This window comes from Felis catus, chromosome B4, assembly GCF_018350175.1.
Source record: "Felis catus isolate Fca126 chromosome B4, F.catus_Fca126_mat1.0, whole genome shotgun sequence".
NCBI classification, from domain to species: Eukaryota; Metazoa; Chordata; class Mammalia; order Carnivora; family Felidae; genus Felis; species Felis catus.
In genome coordinates this window covers 136,336,507-136,361,621 of record NC_058374.1, presented here as the reverse complement: position 1 = coordinate 136,361,621, position 25,115 = coordinate 136,336,507, and the positions used below count along the sequence as shown (strand labels likewise).

At 55.5% G+C, this 25,115-nt stretch overlaps 1 protein-coding gene across 1 annotated transcript in view; it reads right to left on the bottom strand.

Annotated features, from left to right (window-relative positions):
• Positions 1 to 6,982: 6,982 nt before the first annotated feature.
• The window catches only part of MPPED1 (metallophosphoesterase domain containing 1), a 74,400-nt gene continuing 56,267 nt past the window's right edge, over positions 6,983 to 25,115 (bottom strand). Inside the window, exons 5-7 of the mRNA XM_023257573.2 lie at positions 12,445 to 12,560; positions 10,537 to 10,650; positions 6,983 to 9,366 (exon numbers count right to left, since the gene is read on the bottom strand). Coding sequence (XP_023113341.1) covers positions 9,248 to 9,366; positions 10,537 to 10,650; positions 12,445 to 12,560 — 349 coding nt within the window. The 3' untranslated portion in view covers positions 6,983 to 9,247. The remainder of the gene's footprint in view (positions 9,367 to 10,536; positions 10,651 to 12,444; positions 12,561 to 25,115) is intronic.

Sequence of the window (25,115 nt, the reverse complement as noted above, 5' to 3'; positions counted from 1 at the left end):
AATAGAAATTCTGGACTTTGAAAACTGTAACATACTAAAAATTCACTGGAGGCAGGGCATCTGGGTGGCTCAGTCATTTAAGCATCTGACTTCAGCTCAGGTCATGATCTCACGGTTCATGAGTTCAAGCCCCACGTCGGGCTCTGTGCTGACAACTCAGAGCCTGGAACCTGCTTCAGATTCTGTTTCCCTCTCTCTCTGCCCCTCCCCTCCTCCCACTCTGTCTCTCAAAAATAAATAAACATTGAAAAACAATTTTTTTAATTCACTAGAGGAACTTAACAGCAGATTTGAGCATGCAAAAGAAATAATCAGGAAACTTGAAGATAAGTAAATTGAGATCATCCAGTCTGAAGAGCAGAAAGAAGAAAATAAAGAGGGAAAATGAACAAAGCCTCAGAGACCTGTGGAGTATCATCAGGCATACCAGCATAAACACGATGGGAGGCCCAAAAGGAGAGGAGAAAGCAGGTGTCGGCAAGAATAGTTGGAGAAACAGTAGCCAAAAACTCCCCAAATTCGAAGGAGACTATGAATCTATGTATCCAAGTTCAATGAACCCTCAAGAGGACAGATTCTCAAGGAGAGCCGCACTTAGACCTATCGCATCAAACGCAGGATCATCTCGATGCAGAAAAAGCATTTGACAAAATTCAGCATGGATTCGTAGGGACAACTCTTAGCAAACTAGAGCAGAAGGGAATTCCTTCAACTGAGTAAAAGACACGTACCAAAAACTACAGCTAACACTCATCACGTATTCAACATCATACTTTCTAGTCCTAGCCAGTGCACGAAAGCAAGAAAAACTAAAAGGAAAAATCAAAAATGGAAAGGAAGAAATAAAATTGTCTCTAGTTGCAGATGACATGATCGCCTAATATGAAATTCAAAAGAACCCACCGAAAAGGCTAAGTGAATTACAAAGTCATTATGCAAAAGTCAATCGTATGCCTATGTACCCACAGTGAGCAACAGGAAATTAAAACTTTAAAAACAGTACTATTTGTAATATTCCCCCCAAAGAAGTACTTAGAAATAAATCTAACAAAATGTGTGAAGGATCTGTATGATGAAAACTGTAGGACATGGATGAAAGAAATCAAAGATCTAAACAAATGGAGAGAGAAATGTTTTTCATGAAATGAGGCTCACCATTGTTAAAATATCACTTCTCTCCAATTTCATTATAAATCCCTTAGAATCTCAAAATCTCCACAAGATCTATTTTATATGTCAACAAGTTCATTCAAAAATGTATATGGAAGGGCGCCTGGGGGGCTCGGTTGGTTAAGCATTCGACTGTGGCTCGGGTCATGATCTCACGGTTCATGAGTTTGAGCCCCACATCGGGTGAGCCCAAGCCCCTTTTCGGATGGGCTCAAGCTCTGCTTTGGGCTCTGTGGGATTCTTTCTCCCTCTCCCCCCCCCCCCCACTCCCTCCTCTCTCTCTGTCCCTCATGGGATTCTCTCTCTTTCTCCTCTCTCTCCCCTGCCCCCCTTGCTCCCTTCTCTCTCTCTCTATTCCTCATGGAATTCTCTCTCTCTCCCTCTCTGCCCCTCACTCACTTGCACCCTCTCTCTCAAGAAAAAAAAAAAAAAAGATGTACATGGAAAGGTAAAGGAACCAGAAGAGCCCAAACTAATTCTGAAAAAGAACAAAATTGGACCTCTTACACTATCCAATTTCAAGATTTACCCATAAAGTTACAGTCATCACAAGAGAGAAGATACTGGCAACAGGACAGACATATCGATCAGTGGAAGAAAATAGAGAGCCCAGAAGTATGCCCAGACAAATACAGTCAACTGATTTTTGACAAATGCACAGAGGCAATTCAATGGAGAAAGAACATCCATATGTAAAAACATGAAACTTCCGCAAACCTCACACCTTACACCAAAATTAACTGAAAATGCGTCATAGACCTGAATGTAAAACAAAAGACTATATACCTTCTACAAGAAAACATAGAGAAAATCTGTAGGACCTTGAGTCTGGCGCTGAGTGTTTAGATACTACACCAAAAACATAACTCCTAAAAGAAAACATGGGTAAATTGGAGTTCAGCACAATTAGAAACTTTTGCTCTGAGAAACTGTGAAGATAATAAAAAGACAACCCACAGACTAGAAGAAAAGGTTTGCGAGTCACATATTCAATTAAGGACTTGTATCCAGGGGCACCTGGGTGGCTCAGTCGGTTGAGCGACTAACTTCGGCTCAGGTCATGATCTCATGGTTTGTGAGTTTGAGCCCCACGTAGGGCTCTGTGCTGACAGCTCGGAGCCTGGAGCCTGCGTTGGATTCTGTGTCTCCCTCTCTCTGCCCCTCCCCCACTCATGCTCTGTCTCTCTCTGTCTCAGAAATAAATAAACATAAAAAATTAAAAAAAAAAAAAGGACTTGTATCCAGAGCATAAAGAACATTTAAAACAAACAGAAAAAAAAAAAAACAAACCCCAGTTTTTAAGGAAGAGGACAGAAAAATCTGAAAAGAATGTACGTGAATGACAAATAAGCACATAAAAAGATGCTCAACGTCATTAGTCATTGGGGAAATGGAAATTGAAACTACAATGAAATACAAGACACACCTACTCAAAGGGCCAAAATTTTTTAAATGAACAAATACCAAATTGTGATGAGAATGCAGACCAGCAAGAACATTCACTCATTGCCAGTGGGATTATGGAAACAGACGGCCATTTTGGAAAACAGTATGGTTCAAAAGGGGTCAAACAAGGGGAATTTTTTGAGTGATGGAACTGTTCCCTAGGGTCCTGGGGTGGTGGATACCTGACTCTGCATTTCTGAAAACCCTTAGAACCACACACGACAAAGAGTGACTTGGCAGTATGCATATTTAAAACAGTCAACCAGGATGTAGGGAATCTCAGGATATAATGCCGACTGCAACAGCGGAATTGAATTGCACCGCGTGTGACATTACCTCACCAAACTGGGTTGGGAGAAAGGACCTGATCAATTTACCCTTGGAAAACAGAGTTTCAATTGTCAAACTGAAGATGAAAAGGATTCTATGGGAACCCTGTACCGTGTCACTGTGTTTCTGATGGGGCTACGGATCAAGCATTCTGAAACTGCTCTGTGGGTATACTAGGATAGAACACACACGTGATTGCAGACATGGGAGCTGGGCTCCTCCTTGTCAAAGGAACAAGTCACAAATAAGCAAGGTGAAAGGCAAGAATAAATTATGCATGCTGCATTGTGCATTGCTGTATCAGCATGAATTAATGCTTATTTTAAGATAAATAGATGATAGGTGAGTAGGTGGATGGATGGATGAATGGATGGATGGATGGATGGATGGAAGGATGGAAAGATGGATGGATGGATGGATGGATGGATGGTTGGATGGAAAGATGGATGAATGGATGGATGGAAAGATCAATGGATGGATGGATGGATGGATGGATGGATGGAAGGATGGAAGGATGGATGGATGGATGGATGGATGGAAGGATGGAAGGATGGATGGATGGATGGTTGGATGGAAAGATGGATGGATAGATGGATGGATGGATGGAAAGATGGATGGAAAGATGGATGGATGGATGGATATAGATATACATATTGGAGAGATACATGAGCATATAGATGGGTTAATATACTACATATATTTCCTTATTCTGTCCACTGTGAGGACCTAGAAGTAGAAATATCCCAGTAGCAGCTAGCACATCTACCACCTAGATCTTAGTTTCTAAAAGCAGTTAGAACTCTCTGGAGACATGGCTGATTCTGTGGCAGGGGCAAGGAAAATGCAAGATGGATTTGGAGCATCTGGTAGTGCTAGAAATCAAGGAAGTCAAGGCAAACGAAAGATAGGAACATGTGAAACGAACACAGGAGCCAACTTGAAAGAGCTCCCAGTGGACAAAATGGAAACAATCCGAGCAACAAAATAATGCTAGCACTAGATTTTAACCTAATGGATAAAATAGCCATGAGCCTGTGCTGACAGAAAATAAATGGCAGAGAAGAGACAAGCCTTCCTTACAGAACAATTCCAAATAAGAAATGTCTGAGGAAAGAACTAGAAAATCACCATGAGAGCACCTCAGTAATCATTGCTCCAGACAAGATCCCTCCACAGCCGATGCTAAAATGAGCAGGCAAAATTTGAAGGAGAAATAAGACATTTGCATGGCCTGAAAATACCTCCCCCAAATATTTATTAATTAATGTGGTGATTTTAACTGTGTCCTCAAATTCTTTGCTGCTCTTCCCTCTGGAAGGGAGAGCTCGATTCACCTCTCCTTGGCCATGAGCCAGACTGGTGTCTCAGTCCTAACAGAGTATGGAAAACGAAGGCTAGCATCTTTTTGGTGGAGAAACCCAGCAGACATCCCCTCCGCTGTGTGCTCAAGATTGACATCAGCAGTGATAAGTCATGGCCGTTTCATGTTGCCCCAGAGAAGATGCCTTGAGGACCCATCAGCTCTGTTGTATTTTCACCATACATAACCCCAGACTAATCATGAGAAAACACCAGGCCCACCCAGCTTGATGGACTTTCTCCGGAGCATTCAGCCAGTATTCAAAACCTTCAAGGTCAAGCAAAGCGAGAATAGACTGAGAGACCATCCCTAAGGAGACATGACAACCATATGCGATGTGGTAGTGTGGACTGGGTTCTGGAACAGAGAAAGGACGTTAATCAAAAACTATTGGAATCCAAATCAAGATTATAGTTTAATAGTGTTGTATCAACGTTCATTCCTTGGTTCTGATAAAGGCATCACAGTTATACAAGATGTTCACACCAGGGGACACTGGGTGAAGGGTAGAGAGAAACTGTCTGCACCACCTTACAACTCTTCTGTAAATCTACAATTATTTCCAAATAAAAAGGTTTTTTTTAAATGGGAAAATCATATTCTATTGTTCAGGGCCCAGCTCGGTTCCTTCCTCCAGAACAGTTTTCCCTGAGCTCCCTGTACGCTGGGCTTGCTCTTCCTCGGGGCCCCCAAGCCCATCCCCTCTTTGCTCTCTGGGCCCCAAGCATGGAAGACTTGAGGCTTCTCCTTCTTTTCTGGGATCAGATGAGTCTCCCAAAGTATACCGCGAGCTTCCAGACATCAGAGCCCGACTCCCACATCTTGGAGACCTTCACGGTCTGCACCTTCAATGGGAGGGTAGGACTGAGGGCCCCCAGGCAGGCTCGGGCCCAGCGGGGAGCTGGGGGTGGCATTAGGGGAGAGCACGGGATGAAGCCCTTGTCTGTAGAGCTTGTCACCTCCACTGGTTTACTCAGGGGGCTGGGGCAGGGGTCTCTCCTGGATAGTGAACTTCAGGAGGGGAGACGGCTTGCTGCATTTGCCCACTAGACTCCCATGGACAAGAGGGTTGTCTGAGACGCCATCCTGTATGGCAAAGATGCCTAAGTGTGCATGAGCCCCGGGTACTGAAGCACTAAGAGGCGAGGGGCTAGAGGCCCTGGCACCTTTGCTGTGGGCCCCCCTCCACCACTTGTCCAAAGCCCAATCAGCGCCCGTCTACACTGAGGGCAGCAGGAGCCCATGGCTCAGCAGCGGCTGCATCTGGAGTCTCAGCAGAACTCGGGGACCCGTGCACTAGAGCAGGGCCTACAGGAGGCAGCAGCCACCACAGGGTTCCCTGCCTCATGCCCAGAAGCACTGCTCGGGCTCACATTGGCCAAGGACAGCAGCCAAGACTACCCAAAGTCAAGTGGCTCCTCCTTGTTGCCCACTGATGGGGAGTTGTTGCAGGCACCTTTGAGGTCCCGGTGGAGGGGCAGTTTACAGGTGGGGTATTCTGAGGACACGAAAGGGTCACGGAGAAGCTGAGAAGTCGGCCCCAGGCTGCTCCTCTTGCCCTCCCCACACCCCTCTGGGAGGCCTCTTCCAGACCCGTGGCTTTGGTTGTGACCCACAAATGTAGATCTCCATAGAGGCTCCTCTCCATCCAGGGCCATTTATCCCTCCAGCCGCTGAACTCCTCCCCCTGCATCTCCCAAGGGCACTTCCGGCTCCAGTCCCAGACAGAACTCAGGTCCTTCCTCAAACCTTCCAGCTCCCATTGTCCCTTCCATGACTGGCAGCCAACATCCATTGTCATCCTTGGCTCTCCCTCACTCTCACCCCCACATCCGTCCCTCAGAAACCCTACCTCCTTAACCTGCCACCACCTCCCTAGTCCGAGTCAGGCCCATGGGAAGTGCTCAGTGAAGGTTTGTGGGCCTGGGTGGATGGATCTATGAATGGGTGTGTGGGTTGGTGGATGGATGAATGGGTGGATGTGTGGATGGATGGATGGCTGGATGGATGTGTGGATGGCTGGCTGGATGGACAGATGGACAGATGGACAGACGGACGGATGGATGGATGTGTGGATGGATGGATGGATGGATGGACAGGTGGGTGCATGGATGGATGAATGGATGGATGGATGTGTGGATGGCTGGCTGGCTGGACGGATGGACAGATGGACAGATGGACGGATGGATGGATGTGTGGATGGATGGATGGATGGATGGGTGTGTGGATGGATGGATGGATGGATGGAAGGAAGGAAGGAAATGGCAGGACTTTTACAGCTTAGGTAGCTCAGTGTCTGGTGTCATTAGACCTGTCAGTGCTCTTCTTAGGCAAGACCTGGACCCTTGGTTTGATAAGGACTGGGTTGGACATACTGCTTCCGGGAAGGGCCCAGAGCTAAGACCGTCCTGAGGTCCTCTGTTTTTGAGGAATCAGTCAAAACACTTGAACACGATAAGGCACAGAACGGCCCATGCCAACCGCCTCTGAGACTGGCCCACCCCTGGGGACACTGGAGCAAGCCGAAGGATGCCTGCGGCTGCCGTGTGGACGGTCTTTGGCCTCTGAACTCTGCCCAGGACTCAGGACCGGGCAGAGAGGATGCCACTCCTCCCCCACGTGCCTCACACGACACCCCAAGACGCACACAGGAAGAGGCGCCACGTGGACATCTCCTTCTTTTTACAAAGACTTTATTGTCTGACATGCTTGACAAAAAAAATTACAGCCACAATCAAGTTATGCCAAAATGATTGAGGAGCACGCCATTGTCTTTCATACCTCAAGGACTTTTAATGAATTTTCTTTCAAAGTAACAGCTGCCTTCATAACTTTTCTTTTCCACATAAAAATACACCATATTCTGAAGATACCTTAGGAAAAAAATTTTTTTTCAAGTTTATAGTTCTTGGTCCACATAGAAATTCGGTAGAGGTGTCTGAAAGGGCCTTGTGTCTTCTCCACCCCACGCGTGCACATGGGTCATGCATCCGGGGTTTCCCCAGAGACCTTGTAAACATCCTCGGCCGCCAGGAACCACTTGCCCGAACGGACTCCCGAAGTCCTGTGCCCCACGGAGCCCAGCCCGCCTCGGTCAGGGCGGTGCTGCTAGGCTCCCGTCGTGGACGGTGCCCCGTGGGGAGCCCCACGTGAGTAAGGAAGGAGTCGTGGTCTCCAGGGATGCCGGGTGCTGGGCTCAGAGATCAGGATCCCTCTGTGGGCCCCAGGGGCTCTCTATGAGGAACAAGCTGGAGGGGTCCCGAACCGGACCCTTAAAACATAAGTGCCTTGTAGGGGTGGAGCTTTGGGGGGGTGGCAAAGCAGGGGTTATGAAGCCAGAGACCAAGGCTCAAGGCCTGCCTCTGCCCCTTTTGAGCTGTGCCCCCCCAGGCAAGTGACCTCACCTCTCTGATCTCCATCTCCTCATCTCCAAAATGGGGCCAGCAGGGCTAACCTTGCAGGACTGCCTGAGGATTAAATGAGATTGTATCTGCAAAGGGCTTGTGAAGGGCTGGGCCTGGGGTGAAGTGAGTAAGGCCCTCCTCCCAGAGGCGCGAGGGCAGGGGGGGGGGTCCCAAAAAGCTTGGCAGGAGAGAGAAATGTGATGCTATTTAACCCAACGTCTTTTAAAAATCCAAATCGGTTCAGAAAAATAGCCAGGATGGACAAAACATCAAAACTGGAAATAAAGACAGGATCTGACCCTGCACCCGGGGACCCTGCCTCTCTGGCCTCACCTAACGAGACCCTGCTGGCTCCCTCTCCCTCCGAGACCCAGCCCAAACCCCCCAGGCCTAATTTAAAGAAAAGAGAAGCCCCCTGCGGGCAGCTGCCGGAGCCCAGGGCCCCTCTGCCACCGTGCCGCCCTCCCGTTCACAGGACAGACACTGACAACAAGGACTGGGAACCATTCAGCCTTCTTCAGCTGTGGGCCCGCCAGACAGAACCCAAAGGGTGCTCGGGAAATTGCACCGAGGGATGGAACCCCATTCAAGGACGGTAGTGAGAAACACGGGATCCACTTTATCAAGTTAAGAAGTGCGTGTGTGTATGTGTGTGTGTGTGTGTGTGTGTGCGTGTAGGTGCACACACACTCGCGTGGGCACACACACGTGGCAGCGTGGCTTCAGTCTGCAGAGCCTCCAGCCTGTTGAGCTCTGCGGAGCACGGGACCAGGGGCCGTCCATGACTCCGGAACCCTCCAGCCGGTCCTGGGCACTGACATGGCTCGTTCTGTAGAACCGACCCCCCGCATCCAGGCTCCGAGCAAGTACCTGGAGGTTGAGGCCACTGTTCAAGTCAGCAAAGATGCCCACAGGAAGAAAGCAGGGCCACAAGGCGAGGCAGACGGCTTATTGGCCTGGCCGGGTGCGGTCCGAATTCCTGAGACGTCCCTGATCGCTCCCTCGAGGGCCTCGGCTGTGAAGCAGGCCCGTCTCCTCTCCAGCCCGGGAGGAGAGGGCGGGCTGTTCGCTCCCCGGCTACAAAACCTCCCACCCACCCCCAACCCTGGGGCTTGCAGCCACACAGACCCTCGGTTAGAGGGAGCTTTTGTGCTAGAACTTCCAAAATCCGTCCAGAAGCAGCAGCTTCCCAAACCCACGAGGGTGTCCGACTGAGAAGGACGAAGAGGCCGTCAACTCCCGAGCGGGACGGGACCACAAGCTCTTTCGGTCCTCTGACAAGGTACACGCGGAAATGTACACGCAGAATAATGAGTGAGGAACCCCTGACAGGGACCCGCAGGCTCCTGGCTCCAGGTGACCGAGGCTGAAGAGTCAGGGGTGATTTTCTTCATTCCAAGGCCTCAACCCATCCGTTGGGCTGGTCCCCTCGACCAGACAGGTTGTCTGCATGGAAGGAAGGGTGGTTGGGGGTCCGTGCTCTCGGCCAGGCGTACGTAGCTGATGTGGGCAGGAAGGGCGGAGAAGGCAGGGGCAGTCAGGAGTTCCGGGGTGTGGGGAGGTCAATGACTATGGGCGGGTTCACAGGCTGGTAGTTCACGGTGCACACAGACGCGTTCACATAGGTGGTCGTCCCATCTGCCATGACACCGTACCCTGGAAAGTAAGCACACGCCTGTCAGGGCTGAGGGGCAAGGCCAGGACCCAGAGCAGTGAGGGGGTCTAGTGGGTGTGGCGCTCAGAGGGCGCTCGGCCACGGTGGGCTGAACGGGTCCGGGGCAAGCTGCCAAAACCCCCCCACCCCCCGGCTTCGCCTCTTCGTCTATAAACGGAGGCGATGGAGACAGACGTTCCTTCCAAGTCTGCTGTGAGGACCAAATGGGATACTAATCCATACACATCACCAGTGAGCTCCTTGGGCCCAGGGGAGGGGAGGTCTGCTCTCTCCTGCCCGCTGACAACGCCCGGCCGTGGCCCTCAGGGAAAGGGCTGAGGCTTGTTTGCTTCTGGGCTGGAAAGCGATCTGATGTAGACCGGGCTCTTGGGAGGCCCAGTGGCCCTGGCCCCACGCAGACACGGCTCTGGGGGAAAACACGTCAGGCCCTCTGCCCCGTGGGAGCCCGTGTGCTTTCTGGCTGGGGGGGGGGGGGGGGGGCGGGTGGGCAGGGAGGCCTTGGACAGGTGGGACGAGGGCTCGAGAGGAACAAAAGGAGGGGTCTGCCCAGCTGGTAACTCGGATGCCGTGCGTGCGGGCAGCCGGGGCTGGGGCTGACCTCACCCGTCACCTCACGGCCGCCCCGCCCGCTGCCCCTCAAGGTGAAGTGGCCGTCTCCCGCCATCCCAACGATGTGGACACGACGCGTGCCCCCAGCCCCCCCGCCCCGGGGACAGAGCCAGAACGCCACGTCCATGTGTGTGGGGGGCGAGGGGGTCGCCAGAGCGCCTCAGGCGAGCAGGTGGCCCTCCACAGGCTGTAGGGACGTAGGCGACAGGACCGGGCCGCCAGCCTGAGGGCGCGCACAGCGCACCTGCCGAACCTGACCCGTCCTCCGTGCCCCATCCGACCGGCCGCTCCTCCCAAGAGCCCGTGACCCCGAGACTTCCGGGCTGGAAGCGGGGGCTCCCGGTCAGCAAACTCACCCCTAGGTCCCGCCAGATTTTGCAACCGTCTTCCCCTCATGCAAACATCTCGGCGGGAGCCGGCATGTTGGCACAGCGCGCGTCAGCAAGGGCTGAGACGGGGAGGAGGTGACGGGGCTGCAGGGGGACGAGGCGGCCCCTGGAAAGGGCCGGCGAGGAGCCCCCCCTCCCCCACCCCCCACCGACCTTCGTGGATGTGGCCGAAGACGTGCAGCCGCGGCTGGACGCGCCTCTGCACCGTGTTGAGCAGCTCCACGCAGCCCACCCTCTGCATCTTCTTGGGGACCCAGTCCAGGAAGCCTGAGCGAGGAGACAACGGGAGGGCGATGACGGGGTCCGGAGGCCAGCCTCCCCCCCCCGCCCCCGCCCCCACTACAGCTCCCGCCCCCAGCGGCCTCAAGGGCGGCATCCACCCATTACAGAGATGAGCAAACTGAGGCCTGAAAGGGACGGCTGAGGCCCCAGGGCACACACGCCACCCACCCCCCGGCTGGCAGCGGGGCAGCACCAGGAGCGAGGTTTCCACGTCGGAACCTTCCCGAACAAACATCACAGACTCACGAGTGTGAACCCCACTCCGCACGGCGTGGCCCACGCCGCCAGCCTCCCGGAGCCGCCCCATATGGCGGCTGCTTATTATCCTCACATGGCTACACAAACGAAGAATAATTAATGACTCCAAGCGAGCGGCTCGGGTCCTTCTCGGCCCCTCGGCCCCTCGCTGTCTGGGTGGGTGAGACGGGTTTGCGCATGCTGGGGAGGGGAAGGGGGATCCTCCGAGTCCCGAATCAGGAAGGCGGCAACTGGCAACTGACACTGCCCGGGGGGATAACGGAGGGAGGGAGGGAGGGAGGGAGGGAGGGAGACAGAGAAAGGGAAAGGAAGGGAGGAGGGAAGGAGAGAGAGGCAAGGAGAGAAAGGGAGAGGGAGACAGAGAGAAAGAGAGAGACAGAGACAGAGGGAGGGAGACAAGGGTGCCTCCGGCCTGGCCACTCTGTGCCCCTCTACCCGGCAGCCTGCAGGCCCTGGTAAGCGAGCACCGCCCAGGCTGGCCCGCTGTCCAGCGTCGCCCGCCCCATCCAGCGTCACCTGCCCCGGCCCCACACACTGCAGGGGTGATGGCAGGTTCTTTGGAGGCAGCGGGAGGAAGAGGAGGCCGGTAGCGGCTGGACTGCTGGGAGTTTGGACAGCATTCTAAGGACTAGGGGAGCTATGGAGGGCTGTAGAGGGATAGCACGGCATAGCTGCCGATTCAGAGAACCCCCCTCCTGCTGCTGTGAGGAGACTGGAGCGGAAGGGACAAGACTCCTCCTTGCTGGGGGACCAGCAAGGAGGCCGTGGCAGTCATCACAGAGACAGAAGACGCTGGCCTGGACCCAGGGGGGACGGCAGTGGTGGAGAGGAGAGGAACGAGCTTTAGAGGTGGAATCGGAGGGGCGTGCAGACAGACAGGAAGTGTGTGTGAGGAAAGGGGGACGGGAGGCCTGAGAGAGCCCCTCGTGGGGCAGCCAGAGGGGGCCCAGAGGCGGTTAGCAGACTAACACAGGGCCGGACGAGTGGGTGAGTGGTGACATCAGCTCGGACCAGGGTGGTGGCAGTGGGGGCCGGGAGGGGAGCTGTGGAGGGTGGAACCCACAGGCCCTGGAGACCGTGGGGTGGGTGGGGGTGAGGCCCCCCAGGTGTCTGATGGGGTGGGAGGTGCACAGGATGAAGCCTAGAGAGCGACCTTGAAGGTATCCGGCCCCCAGGATCCCGGTCTGGAGAGTCAAGGCCCCAGCCCTGCCTTTTGACCTCCCTAAGCTCTAATGAGCCCCACGCGTAAAATGGGCAGCGATCTGACCTCCCTGAGTGGCCGTGGGGAGTCCGCGAGGTAACAAGTTGAACCCCCAGCACATAGTAGTGCTTGGGAAATAAGGGGGATGCTGGGGGCAGTTGTCCCCAGTGCCACAGCAGGTCAGACTCAGAACAGAGCTCATCCGGGATTCCTCTCGACAGGCCCGACGGATCCCTGATCTCGGTGCACAGGCCGGGCCACGCCCCAGCCCTCTGCGTCCGCTGGCCAGGCCAGCCGAGGAGGGGACAGCTGACTCTTACCCAGTGGTGGTCCGTGGGTTATCAGGATGTCTACGCCTTCGGGAATGAGGTTCCATTTCTCAAGCAGCGCTTGGCCTCGCGGGAGGTTAAAGCCCCAGCCGTAAAACCAGGGCTGCCTACGGAAGAAGAACAGGCAGTTCAGAGGGGACCAGTGAGCCCGTGGGGCGATCACGGGAAGGGGAAGCAGGCCACGGCTCCCAAGAATCTTCAGGGCTGGCTCGATGCTAGAAACCCAAAGTAAAGATGGGTATCGCCTGTACTTAGCCTGAATCCTGACCAACTTGTGGGCCATGAGATATCCCGAGCATTCTCTTCCCTTTTCCCTTCCTTCAACACAGTTTCTGGTTTTCTATGATGAAATAAATATTATTTGTATCATTTTTATTTATTTATTTATTTATTTATTTATTTATTTTTAACGTTTATTTATTTTTGAGACAGAGAGAGACAGAGCATGAACGGGGGAGGGTCAGAGAGAGAGGGAGACACAGAATCGGAAGCAGGCTCCAGGCTCCAAGCTGTCAGCACAGAGCCCGATGCGGGGCTCGAACTCACGGACTGTGAGATCATGACCTGAGCCGAAGTCGGCTGCTTAACCGACTGAGCCACCCAGGCGCTTCTGAATCATATCATTTTTTTTTAAATTTTTTTTTAATGTTTATTTATTTTTGAGACAGAGAGAGAGCATGAACAGGGGAGGGGCAGAGAGAAAGGGAGACACAGAATCCGAAACAGGCTCCAGGCTCTGAGCCATCAGCACAGAGCCCGATGCGGGGCTCGAACTCACGGACCGCAAGATCATGACCTGAGCTGAAGTCGGCCGCTTAACCGACTGAGCCACCCAGGCGCCCCTATTTATATCATTTTTAAAAACGAGAGTTTAAAAAGAACCAGCTTCTGCCAAAGGCCCCTCTTGTTCCAAGCCCTTCCGAGGAAATTCACAGAGAACGCACTCACCTACCCCTCCCCGGGAAAATGCTCTCCCGACACCCCCCCCCCCGCCCCGCCCACAGTTGGGGCAGAGGGAGACTCAACCCAGAGAGAACGGGTTCCAAGTGGAGGACGCCCGTTCCTGCTTTCCCCTGAAGCTCCCACCCAGGCTGAGTCCATCCCAGCTCTAAGGACAAGGCCAGAGGGACCTAGGCCAACGAATGGAATCTCAACGTCACACGTAGACTGAGCGATACAAGTCATTCCCTTGGGTTGGCTCCACGGTGAACATGTAACCTAGGTGCCTCCCCGTGGACCTAGGATACTGTCATCCCTGTGTATCAGTCAGTGAGCTCCTTGCCCTGGAAGCTGTCAGCAGCTATTAAGCTGTCCCAAAGGGCGACGGCTGGACCACAGGGCCCTGGGGAGCCCGCCAGATCAAATTCACACCAGACACCCCCCATACCTCTGCGCTTCTCAATTACATGGGCCAACAGGAAGCCATTTGATTGGGTTTTCATTTCTAACAAAAGCATCCCCGCTAAGAAACATCCCTTAAGCACTAAGTCGTTATAAGTTCCCACGTGAGCATAGCCTTTTGGTGTTTACAAAGCCATCAGCATCGCCACAGTTATGGGGCCGAATCGTGTCCTCCAAAAACATATGTTGAAGTATTAACCCCCAGCACCTGAGAATGGGGCTCTATTCAGAAACAGGGTCCTTGAAGATATCATCAAGTTAAGATGAGGTGATACCAGATTAGGGCGTGCCCCTCATCCGATGACAGGTGCCCTTACAAGGTCATGTGAAAACAGAGACACAGAGAGAAAAGGGCCATCGACGATGGGCTTAGAGATTAGAGCGATGCTGTCTCCAAGCGAAGGAGTGCCGGGTACCCCTAGCCATCACCAGAACCTGGGGGAGGACGGATTCTTCCTCAGGACTCTCGAAAAGAACAAACCCTGGTGACACCTTGATCTCAGACTCCAGCCTCCGGACCGCGAGAGAGTAAATTCCTGCTGTTTTAAGCACCCTGCCGCCGCCACCTCCCACCTGTTACCCCAGGGACTTTCGCACCCGCGGCAAGGGTGGGCAGCCAGGTCTCTTCCTGTTTAACGGATGAGGAAACCAAGAAGAAGGAAGCAGGAAATAGAAACCGTCACCTGCATTTCCTGGATATCTACTTTTTTTTGGCCAGGTGCCATCTAAGCACATCACAAGGATGGCTTACCTGTCACAAGAACCCTGTGAACTAAGGACTAAAGACGATCCCCATTTTACAGGTGAGAAACCAGAGGCTCAGAGAGGTGAGCTAGCCTGGGGATTTGGGCCCCAGCGTGTGCTGACTCCCGGGCTGGGCACCTCACTACCGCTCGCCCGGCCAGCACAGACCATTTAAGTCAGCAGTGGAGCTGGGCTTCTGACTTCCAAGTCTCTCCCGTGCCCAAAGCTGCCACTAAAATCCCTCCCACGGCCCACATGCCCTTCCACGGTGAGACTGAGGCCTCTGGCGGTCGACCCAACAGCTCTAGCTTTTGGCAACCGCCCAAAGCACCTCTCTGGAACCCTGGGGGTCTCAGAGAACACACTTTGAAAACCCTGATCTGCTCACGGCAGGTTCCGGACAAGGAGACTGAGGTTCGGTGAGGGGCGGCGAGGGGCCCAGGGGCCCGGGTCACACAGCTCGTGAGTGGAGAAGTCATTGCTCAGCCGGATCGGACACTCTCTCCCCTCGGCCTTCAAAGCCCCGTCTATTCCGTTCCTCCTCTTCCCTTGCACATCCGGGACCAGCCCAGGGGCAGGGAATAAACGGCGGGTTGACAAATGGTGTTGAGTGAGGCCTAAGTGAATAAATCAGTCTGTTAACAGCTGTCAAATAGGACTTTTCCTGTTGCCTTGGGATTGAAGCTGAACTTCAAAACTGAAAATGATGCCCCGTAGCCAAAAGACAGCCCCCAGGTGCCACTCAGGAAAACCTACAAAAGTGGGCAGAACCTACCGGGCCACCGTCTATCTCCCCAAGCCCCTGCCAGCCTAAGTTTTGGCCTCAAAGGGAAGGGTTGTAGCTCCTGTCTTGTTCTGTAGGGGGAGCCAAGGAGGGTTCCTCATACCAAGAGATGAATGGGCCCCAGGAGAACCACCTGGACCGGTGGGGGCCTGGGATCTGCATTCTGAGCCTACAGAGAGATAGATGGTGAGAAGCAGGCACAGAGGGACTGGGTCCCCAGGTTTGGGCTGCCCAAGGGACCCCCAACCACAGGAAGCACCTGCCAGGTGACAAGACCAGATGGCCGGGGCTGGGGAACAGCATCTGGGTGGGTTGGCCTTGGGGACAGTCCCCTCAGAAGACACCTCCTATCACTGGCACATCCACACAGGGCTGCCCTTGCACATCTGAACAAAGGTGAGAGCTCTCTCCACAGAAAATGCACCACTGCACGCACACAATTTTATACCCAACTTCATGGCAACCTTGGGGTCAGACCGAGCTGAGTGACAATGGGTACACCTCTTACTACCCGTGTGACCATTGGCAAGTGACTCAACTTCTCTCTGGGCCTTAATTTCCCCATCTGTACACGGGAATAATAATACCATCTCAGTAAGGCTGGTGGGAGAAATAAACCAGTGATTCCACCTAAAGTGCTTCAAACAGCGTCTAGTTCAATGCATTACAGCCGCCATAATCACCCCCATCACCATCGTCATCGTCCCCATCACTCTCACCATCATTGTTGTGGGCCCCTCCTGAAATTCATCCACGGAGCCTGCATGAAAAACCTTTGACCTAGGGCTGGGTTTTTCAAACGGCATTTTGATGGGTCCCAACATTTTTTTAAAAAAGAAAAGAAAACATCACAGAGAAAGGTACCTCCTAGCAGGGAAAGGATTCTTCAGTTAAATATATTTATATTTAAATAGACACCCACGGATGGATGTACTGATTCACAACGTAAAATACTTCTCCTACCACGGTTCCTGGTCAGAAACGGTTGACAGTCCCGCTCCAGGCTCCTGCCCTAATACGCTGAGCTCCTGGCTCCGCAGTTTCCGAGGCCCTAGAACCCTGAGCGCACGCAAAGCCCCGCTTTGGCTGAGCCAGGGTTCAGGCACTGCAGGGAAGGCAGCAGCATTCTGGAAGCCACTCAGAAAGCCAAGCCTAGGGGTCCTCCCAGGAGCCCAAAGCCCCGTCAGCCTCCGGGGAAAGGAGCAACGTGTTTCTGGTGCTGCCTTCCAAATACAGGATCCATTCTTCAAAACTCTAATCAAATATTTACAAGACGGGACGAGGCCTCGTCTGCATGGAGAGAAGGCATCTGTTAGTTCCCGTGAGCCACAGCAAGGGGTGGCTTTTTGAAAGAGACGCTTAGAAATCCATCAGAGACCCCGCAGACCCCCAGAAACCAACCCACGCTTGCTTCCACCTGCCCAGCTTCCCCCCGCCCAGCACCACGGAGCCTTCCCCTGGGGGTGGCGTCTCCCCATAGATGCACCTGCCGAGTTCTTGGAGACTCACCACCTCAAGTCCTGGGATGGTGGAATCCACCCTGCCCCCGGGGACGCCCTGAGAGGCTGCTCAAGGCCCTGAAGTTGGCATCAGACGTCCTTCCTGGTTCTGCCCCCGGGCTGCTCACTTTACCTCTCCCAGCAGGACAATGGTGCCTATGTCCCCAGACGTTACCCCATGAGGGCAGGGGTGGGGGTCCTTCTTGTTCAGTGCTGTACCCCTGACACAGGGGGCAGGAAAAGAAGAGAGGGAGGAGGTTTAAAAGGACGAAGTTGTACTTCCATTAGGAGAACGCTAAGTACCCAGGAGCTCTGTCAATGGGAAAAGGGGGTGTTTTAGCTCTTACTGAAATTTTAGGGGGAACAGGAAGGGTCAAATCACACAGGCAGACATCCACAGGAGACATTTCCCAGGATGGCCCATGGGTTGGGGAGCACCCTTGTGGGGCCAGGGGGGCTTTCTCCAGGGTGGCCAGGAGCAGGACCAGAGCACTTGGAGAGACAGCCTCTTCAGGGTGAGCGCCCTCCCCAGAGGCCTTAGACCAGCCCACGGGGCCCGGAAAACTCTCCAGCCCCTCCTGGATGATGTGCATTTGGGTTTCTGCCACGGGAAGAGGTGGTGCCAGTTCAAGGTGAAGTCAGCCCCAGATGGCCCATCCACCTCCTCCTCATCCGGTCAGGCCCCTTAGGGGCCAGAGGTGAAGTGCAAGGCTGCCCGGGTTTCCAGGCCGAGGACAGGGCAGGCAGAGGCTCAAAGGCCTCCCGCCTAAGCAGCCAGGGTCCAGCACCCCCACCCGCCCCCGCTACTGGTCCACCCTCATCGGGAGCAGCCAGTGGTCTGGGACTGCGAATGCCCAAGACAGGATCCCGGGACCCTGCAAAAGAACATTCCCCGTCTCCAGTGTGACCTAGCCCTGGGACCCAGCCTCGCCACGAGGAGGGCCAGGAACCCAGCGTCTGCACGCCTTCCAGGACACGTCCCAGACCCCAAGGAGGTCGGATGAATCAGAAACCCGACTGAGCGACAGGAAGCGGCTTTATGTCCTGAATTTCTGTCTTTCTGTTCTAAAGTAACCGTTGGAATAATTTTCTTGCAGAACGATAGTTGCCATGACAGCCAGAGCAAATTTTCCTTTTCTGAAACAGATGTCTCATTTAGTTGAAAATTAGAATGTGAACAAACCCATGGGAAAAATTAATTCAAACTTTAACAGAGCGCTGAATACAATGTAATCTCTCAGAGGTTAACCCCTTAACAGCTTTTTTGTGCGCTTATGGTAACCTTCGAATCCAGTCTAATTAAGCCCGCTTAGCCAATATAAATGACCTCCTCGTGGCCAATCATTAAATGATTTCCCCCCCGAAGCGTGAATCCCGGGTCCCCGACGGCAGAAGGGAGGGGGACGGTGCTCGTCTAGAGCCGCTCCGCTTTGCCAGGTAAGGCGTGCAGCCCCCAGGCGGGGGTGTCCCCTGGGGCCATTCAGGTAGCCTGAGGGGTGGCCACCCATTTCCCGGGGATGCTGGGGTGTGTGGACAGAGGAGGCCCCAGGGTGCCCCGGAGTGGGGCTGGGCCCAGGGGCACACCCAGGCCAGGGTACGATGCCCAAGGGCAGGCATCGGGGGTTCCCTCGGCCAATGCCGAGGGGCGCTGCGGGGACCCCAAGAGGGCACCCACACCAGCACACCTCCAGGGGTGTTCCATGAGCCCCCCGTCCTCACACCCACTCTGGGAGGCAGCTGCCATCACTGCTCCATTTTACGGATGCAGAAACCGAGGTGTGGGGAGGAACAGAGACTTGCTCAGGGTTACCTGGTGACCAAGTGACGCAACCAGGGCTCAAACCCAGAGAGCGGATTCCACAGCCTGGGCTCTCTGCCTGCAAGCCAGAATTATGCAAATAGGACCAGGAATCCTGCCTCCCCTTCCTCAGCAAACCCCTACTTTACCGGCCACTTCCCCATCTCAAATCAGCCAACCCTCAGGACAAAGTCCGGGGAGGCTCTCACTTTAAAGTCAAGGAAACAATGGCACAGAGAGGTTAAGAGGTGTGTCCGAGGACACACAGGAGGCAAGAGAGATTCCGGGGGGTCCTGGTTCCCGCCTCCTGTGCCCAATGGGCGACTGGCCCAAAGAGGATCCTGCTGGGGTGCTCAGGCCACAGGTTTCCCCCTCTTCAATGGCCAACTGCCTGCCTGTCCCTCTGAGCAGCTCCCAGTCTCCCCTGCCAGGTCCCAGCCCCACCCCTGGCCCTGCCAGATCCCCTCTGAGCCTGGCTGGACAGAGAGGAAGTAGCCTGTGATTCTGGCCCTTGGTGCCCCACCTCTCAACTGTTCCCCTATGTGACTCCTCTACTCCAAAGCCTTCCATGGCTCCCTATGCCTGCAGGACAAGCCCAGACCTCACGGCCTGGCACACCGGCCCTTGGGCTCTGTCCCAGCCCACCTTTTGAACTGTCCTGCTCAGATTTCCTGCTGAACTCACCACCTGCCGGCCACAACAAGCCTCTCTGTTTCCTGAACACAGCCCAGCCTTGCCCCACCTCTGGGTTTTTGCACCTGCTGTTCCAGCCATCTGAAATGCCCTTCCTAGCCTCACCTCAGAGTCCATGACCCATTATTTGTTCAGGCTTGGCTTAAAGGCCCCCTCTTCCAGGAGGCTTCCCCTGGTCACATCATCCCCCAAGCACAGGTGACCCTCCCTTCTCTGCGTGCCCTCATGGTGGCTCCCGCAGGGCAGGCCGAGGTCAAAATCCCTCCTGCCTGACAGATGGCAGAGCCCAGGCGGCCTCAAGGAGGGTTTGCTCCCGGGATGCAGGAATGAATGAATGTAGGATAGAATTAACAGCAGGTGCTCTGCCCGGAAGGCAGGCAGGTGGGAAGAACCAAGCATCAGCCCCCTCTTCTGCGCACCCTCCCAATGGGAGCCCCGCCCCCCCCCAGAGCCCCTGGAGTCCCGAAGCCCCGAGGGCTGCAGCAGGAACCAGCGCCAGAACAGACACTCAGCCTCCACTGGGCATCCCGCCTCCCATGACCTGCCCGGGGGGGGGGGCTCATGTGCCCATTTCACAGATGAGGCCTCAGAGGTGAAGCAGGCTCAGTGTGCTCACACCCTCTGCTGCGTCCGACTCACCTCCTCTGGGGGAACCCCTGCCTCCCCAGGCCGCCCACTCCTGGGCTGGGGGTTGAGGACGGCTGCCCTGCCAGGTAGAGGGGACAGCCTGTCACAGTGGACCCCGCGGGGCCACACATTCTCACTGCCACCCCTCATGCTACGGAGGCAGAGGCTGCGGTCTGAGGAAGGCAGTGGCCCCACCCCCCACAGAGAGGAAGCTTCTGCCTTCTCTCAGAGACGGCCAGTATGGAGAGCATCTCAGATGAGGCTGCCCCGTGTCACTGTCCCCAAGTGCTGCCCGGGACACTCTCGGCACTCCAGGGAGGTTGTGCTCCCATTCGGCAGCAGGGGAAACCGGGGCTCAGAGGTCAGTGACACACCCGGGTTCCCCGAGAGGGTTCATGCTGACCCCTCACCCCACAGGCGGTCCCCTGACCCCTGGGGACATCCCACAGTGCGGGCTGCCGCTCCCACCTGCCCAGCTCTGATAGAGGGGTTGGCCTTTCTCCTCTGCCCTCCCCGAGGGCAAGGGCGAGGCTGAGGGAGCCACCTCGCAGCGGCAGCGGCTGCCAGCGAGGGGGCAGGGCCACGCGGGCCGGCAACACGTCCCCAAGGACCGTCAATCACACACCTTGCCCTGGCACACAGCAGTTACCGCAAGTCAGCAGCAAGATAAGTGGAACCGAAGAATGGGGTCCTTTGTCATTCCTAATTAATTTCCCCCACCCTTCGGAGGTGCGGACCATTCATCTTTTGTTTCGCTGGGACTCAGAAGGCAGACAATTCGTTTCAAACATTAATCTCCTGTAGAATCGTGCGCATATGTGTTGAGGGGCCCTCTGTAAAGAAAATAACAACAACGTGGAAGCAACAAAGATAAGGACAGGAAAGGGGCAAAGGAGAAATTCTGCGTGAGAGAGGAGCGGGTGTGCGTGTGTGTGTGTGCGTGTGTGTGAGTGGAGGCGGCACAGCATAGGACCAGGGACCATGAGGAATTTCTTCCCGACACCAGAGTTCGCCGGCTGCCTGTGGCACGTGGGGCTGGCGACCGCCGGAATCCAGCGGAGGGAGGAGACAGGACGTGAGCAGCAGCCGGACCCTTGGTGGCGGGCACGCCTGTGTCGGCCGGCTCCCGACCCCCTTCGCACTGTCACAGGCCGGCATCAGGCTCGGGCGGGGCTTGCGGCCAGTCCCAGGGGCAGGCGGGCCCCGTGGCTTCCACTGAGCACAGCCCATCCCCGACCCGAGGGGGCAGGCGGGGCAATAGCACCGAGGTCGAGGTCACAGCGATGCCCCCCCGCCAGTGGCTCTGCGTGCCGCCCTCATCCTGCCCTTGGCCGGCCCTGGGAGGGGAGAATCCGAGTCTGATTTCACAGAAGCAGGACCCGGAGCTCAGGGAGAACATGCTGGGCCCAGGGATCCAGGAAGCCCCGTCGGGGCTCTGCATCCCGCCAGCGGGACGGGGCCAGAAGGGAAGAAGGGCAGAAGGGAAGGAGCAGCTGACGAGGTTGCCTGCTGGCCGGTCCAGGCCGGTCACTCCCAAAGCTGACCAAGCCCACCTGCCTGGGCTCGACCCCCGAGCAGCTCTGCCTAGGGCCGAGATCTCAGGCCAGTTCCTCGGCTACCCAAGCCTCACCTTCCCCATCTGCAAAATGGGGATGAAAACAATCCTGACTCGCCCCGTTGCTAGGCAGGCGGAGCAGGCCCTGGGGAGCTTGCTGAGTGAGGGGTCTCAGGGGTCGTGCTGCAGAAGAGGGAGGAAAGCCAGGAGAGGAAGGCCACAGCCCCGTGCTAACACCACCTAGAAACACGAGACGAATTCTAAGAAACACAGCTTTAGGTACACAGAGACCAGCAGCCTTTGAACTAGGGAAGGTGGGTCTTCCTGGCCCACAAGTAACAAGCAGGAGGCCTCAGGGGCTTAAGGGGAGGGAGCTGGGCCTGCCACCCTCCCTCTGTAAAGCTGGGCCCCCAGAGGGCTTCGGGGGGCAGGCAGGGAAGTGGAGCAGAAAAGGCCACCCCGTGACCACATAGAGACAGGATGATTCCACCAGATGGAAGATGCCCTTGACCCCCACCCGGGCCAGGGCTTGTCCTCCAGCAGGCGGGTCCACGCGGCCCAGGAAGCCCTCAGTCAAGAAGCAAAAGTAAGCCATCCCCAGCCACGTGCACCCACAGACCGAAGTGGGCACACTTCTGTCTTATGGGCACCCCCAAACCAGGCTACACCCCCAAACTGGGCTGCCCGGGATGTCCCCGGGCAGAGCTTCATAGCACACCGGTGTGCGATCCCACTGGCCAACGCCCCAAACAGCTTGGGCAATTATTAGAGGGAGACTAAAAAAAAAAAAAATAAATGTTTTTTTGAAAGATTGAAAAGGTTTTCTTAAGAGAAAGAGCAAAGCATTCTGGGTAAGCGGCTTGGAGCTGAGCCACAGCGGCACCTTCCCTGTGCCTTCCCCGGAGCGCGGTGGAGAGGGCGCCAGTGGCAAACAGACTCCGCGGTGTTCCTGGGAAGGGCGGTGTCCCCGAAGTCAGGGGGGCCGTGGCCACGGGGCAGGGGGGGCTTCCCTGTGCCCCCAGCAGCCTCTGGCTGCAGCCGGGCACAGCGGGCCATGGGCGACCACTGGCCTCAGGCCTGGAGGGTCCCAGGACCTCAACCACATCCTGGCGGGAGCCTCCAGGTAAAGGAAGAAGCCAGGACTTCACTATATTAGCCTCTATTCTTTTTTTCTCCAAAAGACTTATCTAACGAAGTTAAAAAAGAAACCTTTTAGCACCTCTCTGTACCCAGTTCTGGCGGTGGGGGGGAACCATTCTCCATCCGGGTGGAACCCGCCTCTCAGGCACTGGGGCACCCGAAGCAAGTCCCTTCCCTTCTTGGGTCTCAGCCTCCTCAGCTCTCCAGTGGGGACAAGGGTCCAGACCCCACTGACGGCTAAGAAGGTTAGAAGCGGCTGAGTGCGGGGCCTCCAGAGCAGCGGTGAGAACAGGTGCCATCGGGATCATCCACCAACAAGCAGACCTTTGCTCCTTAAAACGGCCAGACGGCTCAGTTCCTGCCCCCACCCCTCCCGGCGGCCCGTCCTGCACACACAGGGAGGGAAGGACATGGAAGGTTCGGCCCCTGCCCGCACCCCGTCCCCCGGGGCGGCTCAGTGGGCACCCCCTGGCTGTACAGGAAACCTTGATCTCTGGGCAATCCAGGCAGCGAGCTGTAGAGGGTTAGGGGGTGGGCGGGACCACCGTGTGCCGACTGGCTACTCTGTGCCAAGCACTTTATACCCATGACCTCCCAGAATCCCGAGAACAACGCCACAGGGGGTCTACCCATGCTGTCATCTCACAGAAAGCCTGGATTCGGACCCCAGATCCCCCGGCCGGGACCCGCCCGGCAGCACGAGCGCTCGAGCGTGGCCTGGCGTGTAGAGAGAGCCAGTCCCCCAGGCCCCTGGCTCCCTGGGAGAGGGGCAGGGCACCTGCCTGGAGGAGGCAGTGCCAGGCCGCCAAGCTGAGAACCAGGATCCGCGCCCAGACGCCCAGCAACGGCCGGCAGCCACTTCTCAAAGTTTAATGTCTCAGCAGGTTTACATTCCTTCTTTCAAAATACCAGAAGTAATTAGACCAGATGGACAAGCTGCATGCCAATTTCACTCCCTCCCGCGCTCCTCTTTTTTTTTTTTTTTCAAATCAAGGCCGTTTTCAGTTAAATGAGAACAAAAAAATGTATCCAAGACCCATAAATGAATACGGTATGTATACAGAATTTTTTCCCAACGCTTAAGATTCTGTAACAGCTGAGTTCTTCCTCTCTTCGGCGGTTGGTTCCCACCCCTTCCTCTAAGCCGGGCCGGTGAGGGCTCAGCGCAGTCTGTTCCCGAGGGGCCCGGACGTGGCTCCCCTGAGGCCTGGAAAGTCGCGGTGCCCCAGGGACAGCGGCCCAGACACACACAGCCCTGGCGAGACTCTGGACTGCGGGCCTCAGTGATGGAGCCTCTGCCGGGGTAGGGAGGGAACGGGGTGCGGCGGTGGGGGGGCAGGGATCTGGCCTCCAGCCTGGGGGTAAGTTGAGAGACGGCATGGGCAGGCCCTGATTTAGAGAGACCAGCACGGAGGAGGAGGAGGAGGAGGAGGAGGAAGGACGCTGCAGGCAAGGAGGCTGAGGGTGCACTTGGAAGAGGCCCCAGAAAGACAGACGCAGGAACGCCACGCCAGGTCTGACTTTTAACTGAGTCCCCACGGCCTGCTATCTGTCACCTGTCCATCCATCCATCCATCCAACAAACATTTATTCTGCTAAGCCAGGCACTGTACTAGACTGGAGTGAGGACCACCAAACAGAGACTCAGGTCCCTGTTCTCAGGAAGCCCCAAACGTTCCAGTAGGAAAGAAAACCGTCGCCAGAGTAATTATGACAGGGTGGCCCTGTCGTGGACGGTGCGGCCCTAAGTGGACGGAGGGAGCAGCAGAGGCCCACACACAGACCCCACACGTAAGGGGGACGTGGCAGTACTGAGCAGGAGCAGAAAAGGGCAGAAAGGGCTACACGGCAAAGCTTCCAGAAGACAATAGAGACGTGTCTTCACGATTCCAGGGAGGCGGAGATTTCTCGAACAGAGCACGGAAAGCAAAACACCAATACGGCCGACGACACCAAAATTCAGAACTTCTGGCCGTCTGAAGGCACCGCAAAGAGAGAGAAAATCACAGAGGAGGAAGAGCCACTTGTAACGTTACAGCTCCTGTTCGGAAGCCCTGAAGAATCTCTATGAACCAATAAGAAAGAGACAGACAACCCAATTATTTTTTTTTTTAAATGGGCAAAAGACGTGAGCACTTCGCAAAAGAAGAGATCCAAGGGTCTGACATAAGAGTCTCAGCCTCACTGGCCATCGGGGGACCGCGCAGGAAAGCCGGCCTGAGGCACCAGCACAGCAGAATGGACGTAATTTAATAGGCCCTTACAACACCGGGGCCCCCCGGGGGGCTCCGTCCGTTCAGCGTCCGACTTCGGCTCAGGTCGTGATCTCGCAGTCCGTGGGTTCGAGCCCCGCGTCAAGCTCTGCACTGACCGTCAAGAGCCTGTTCGGGATTTTCTCTCTCCCTCGCTCTCTGCCCCTCC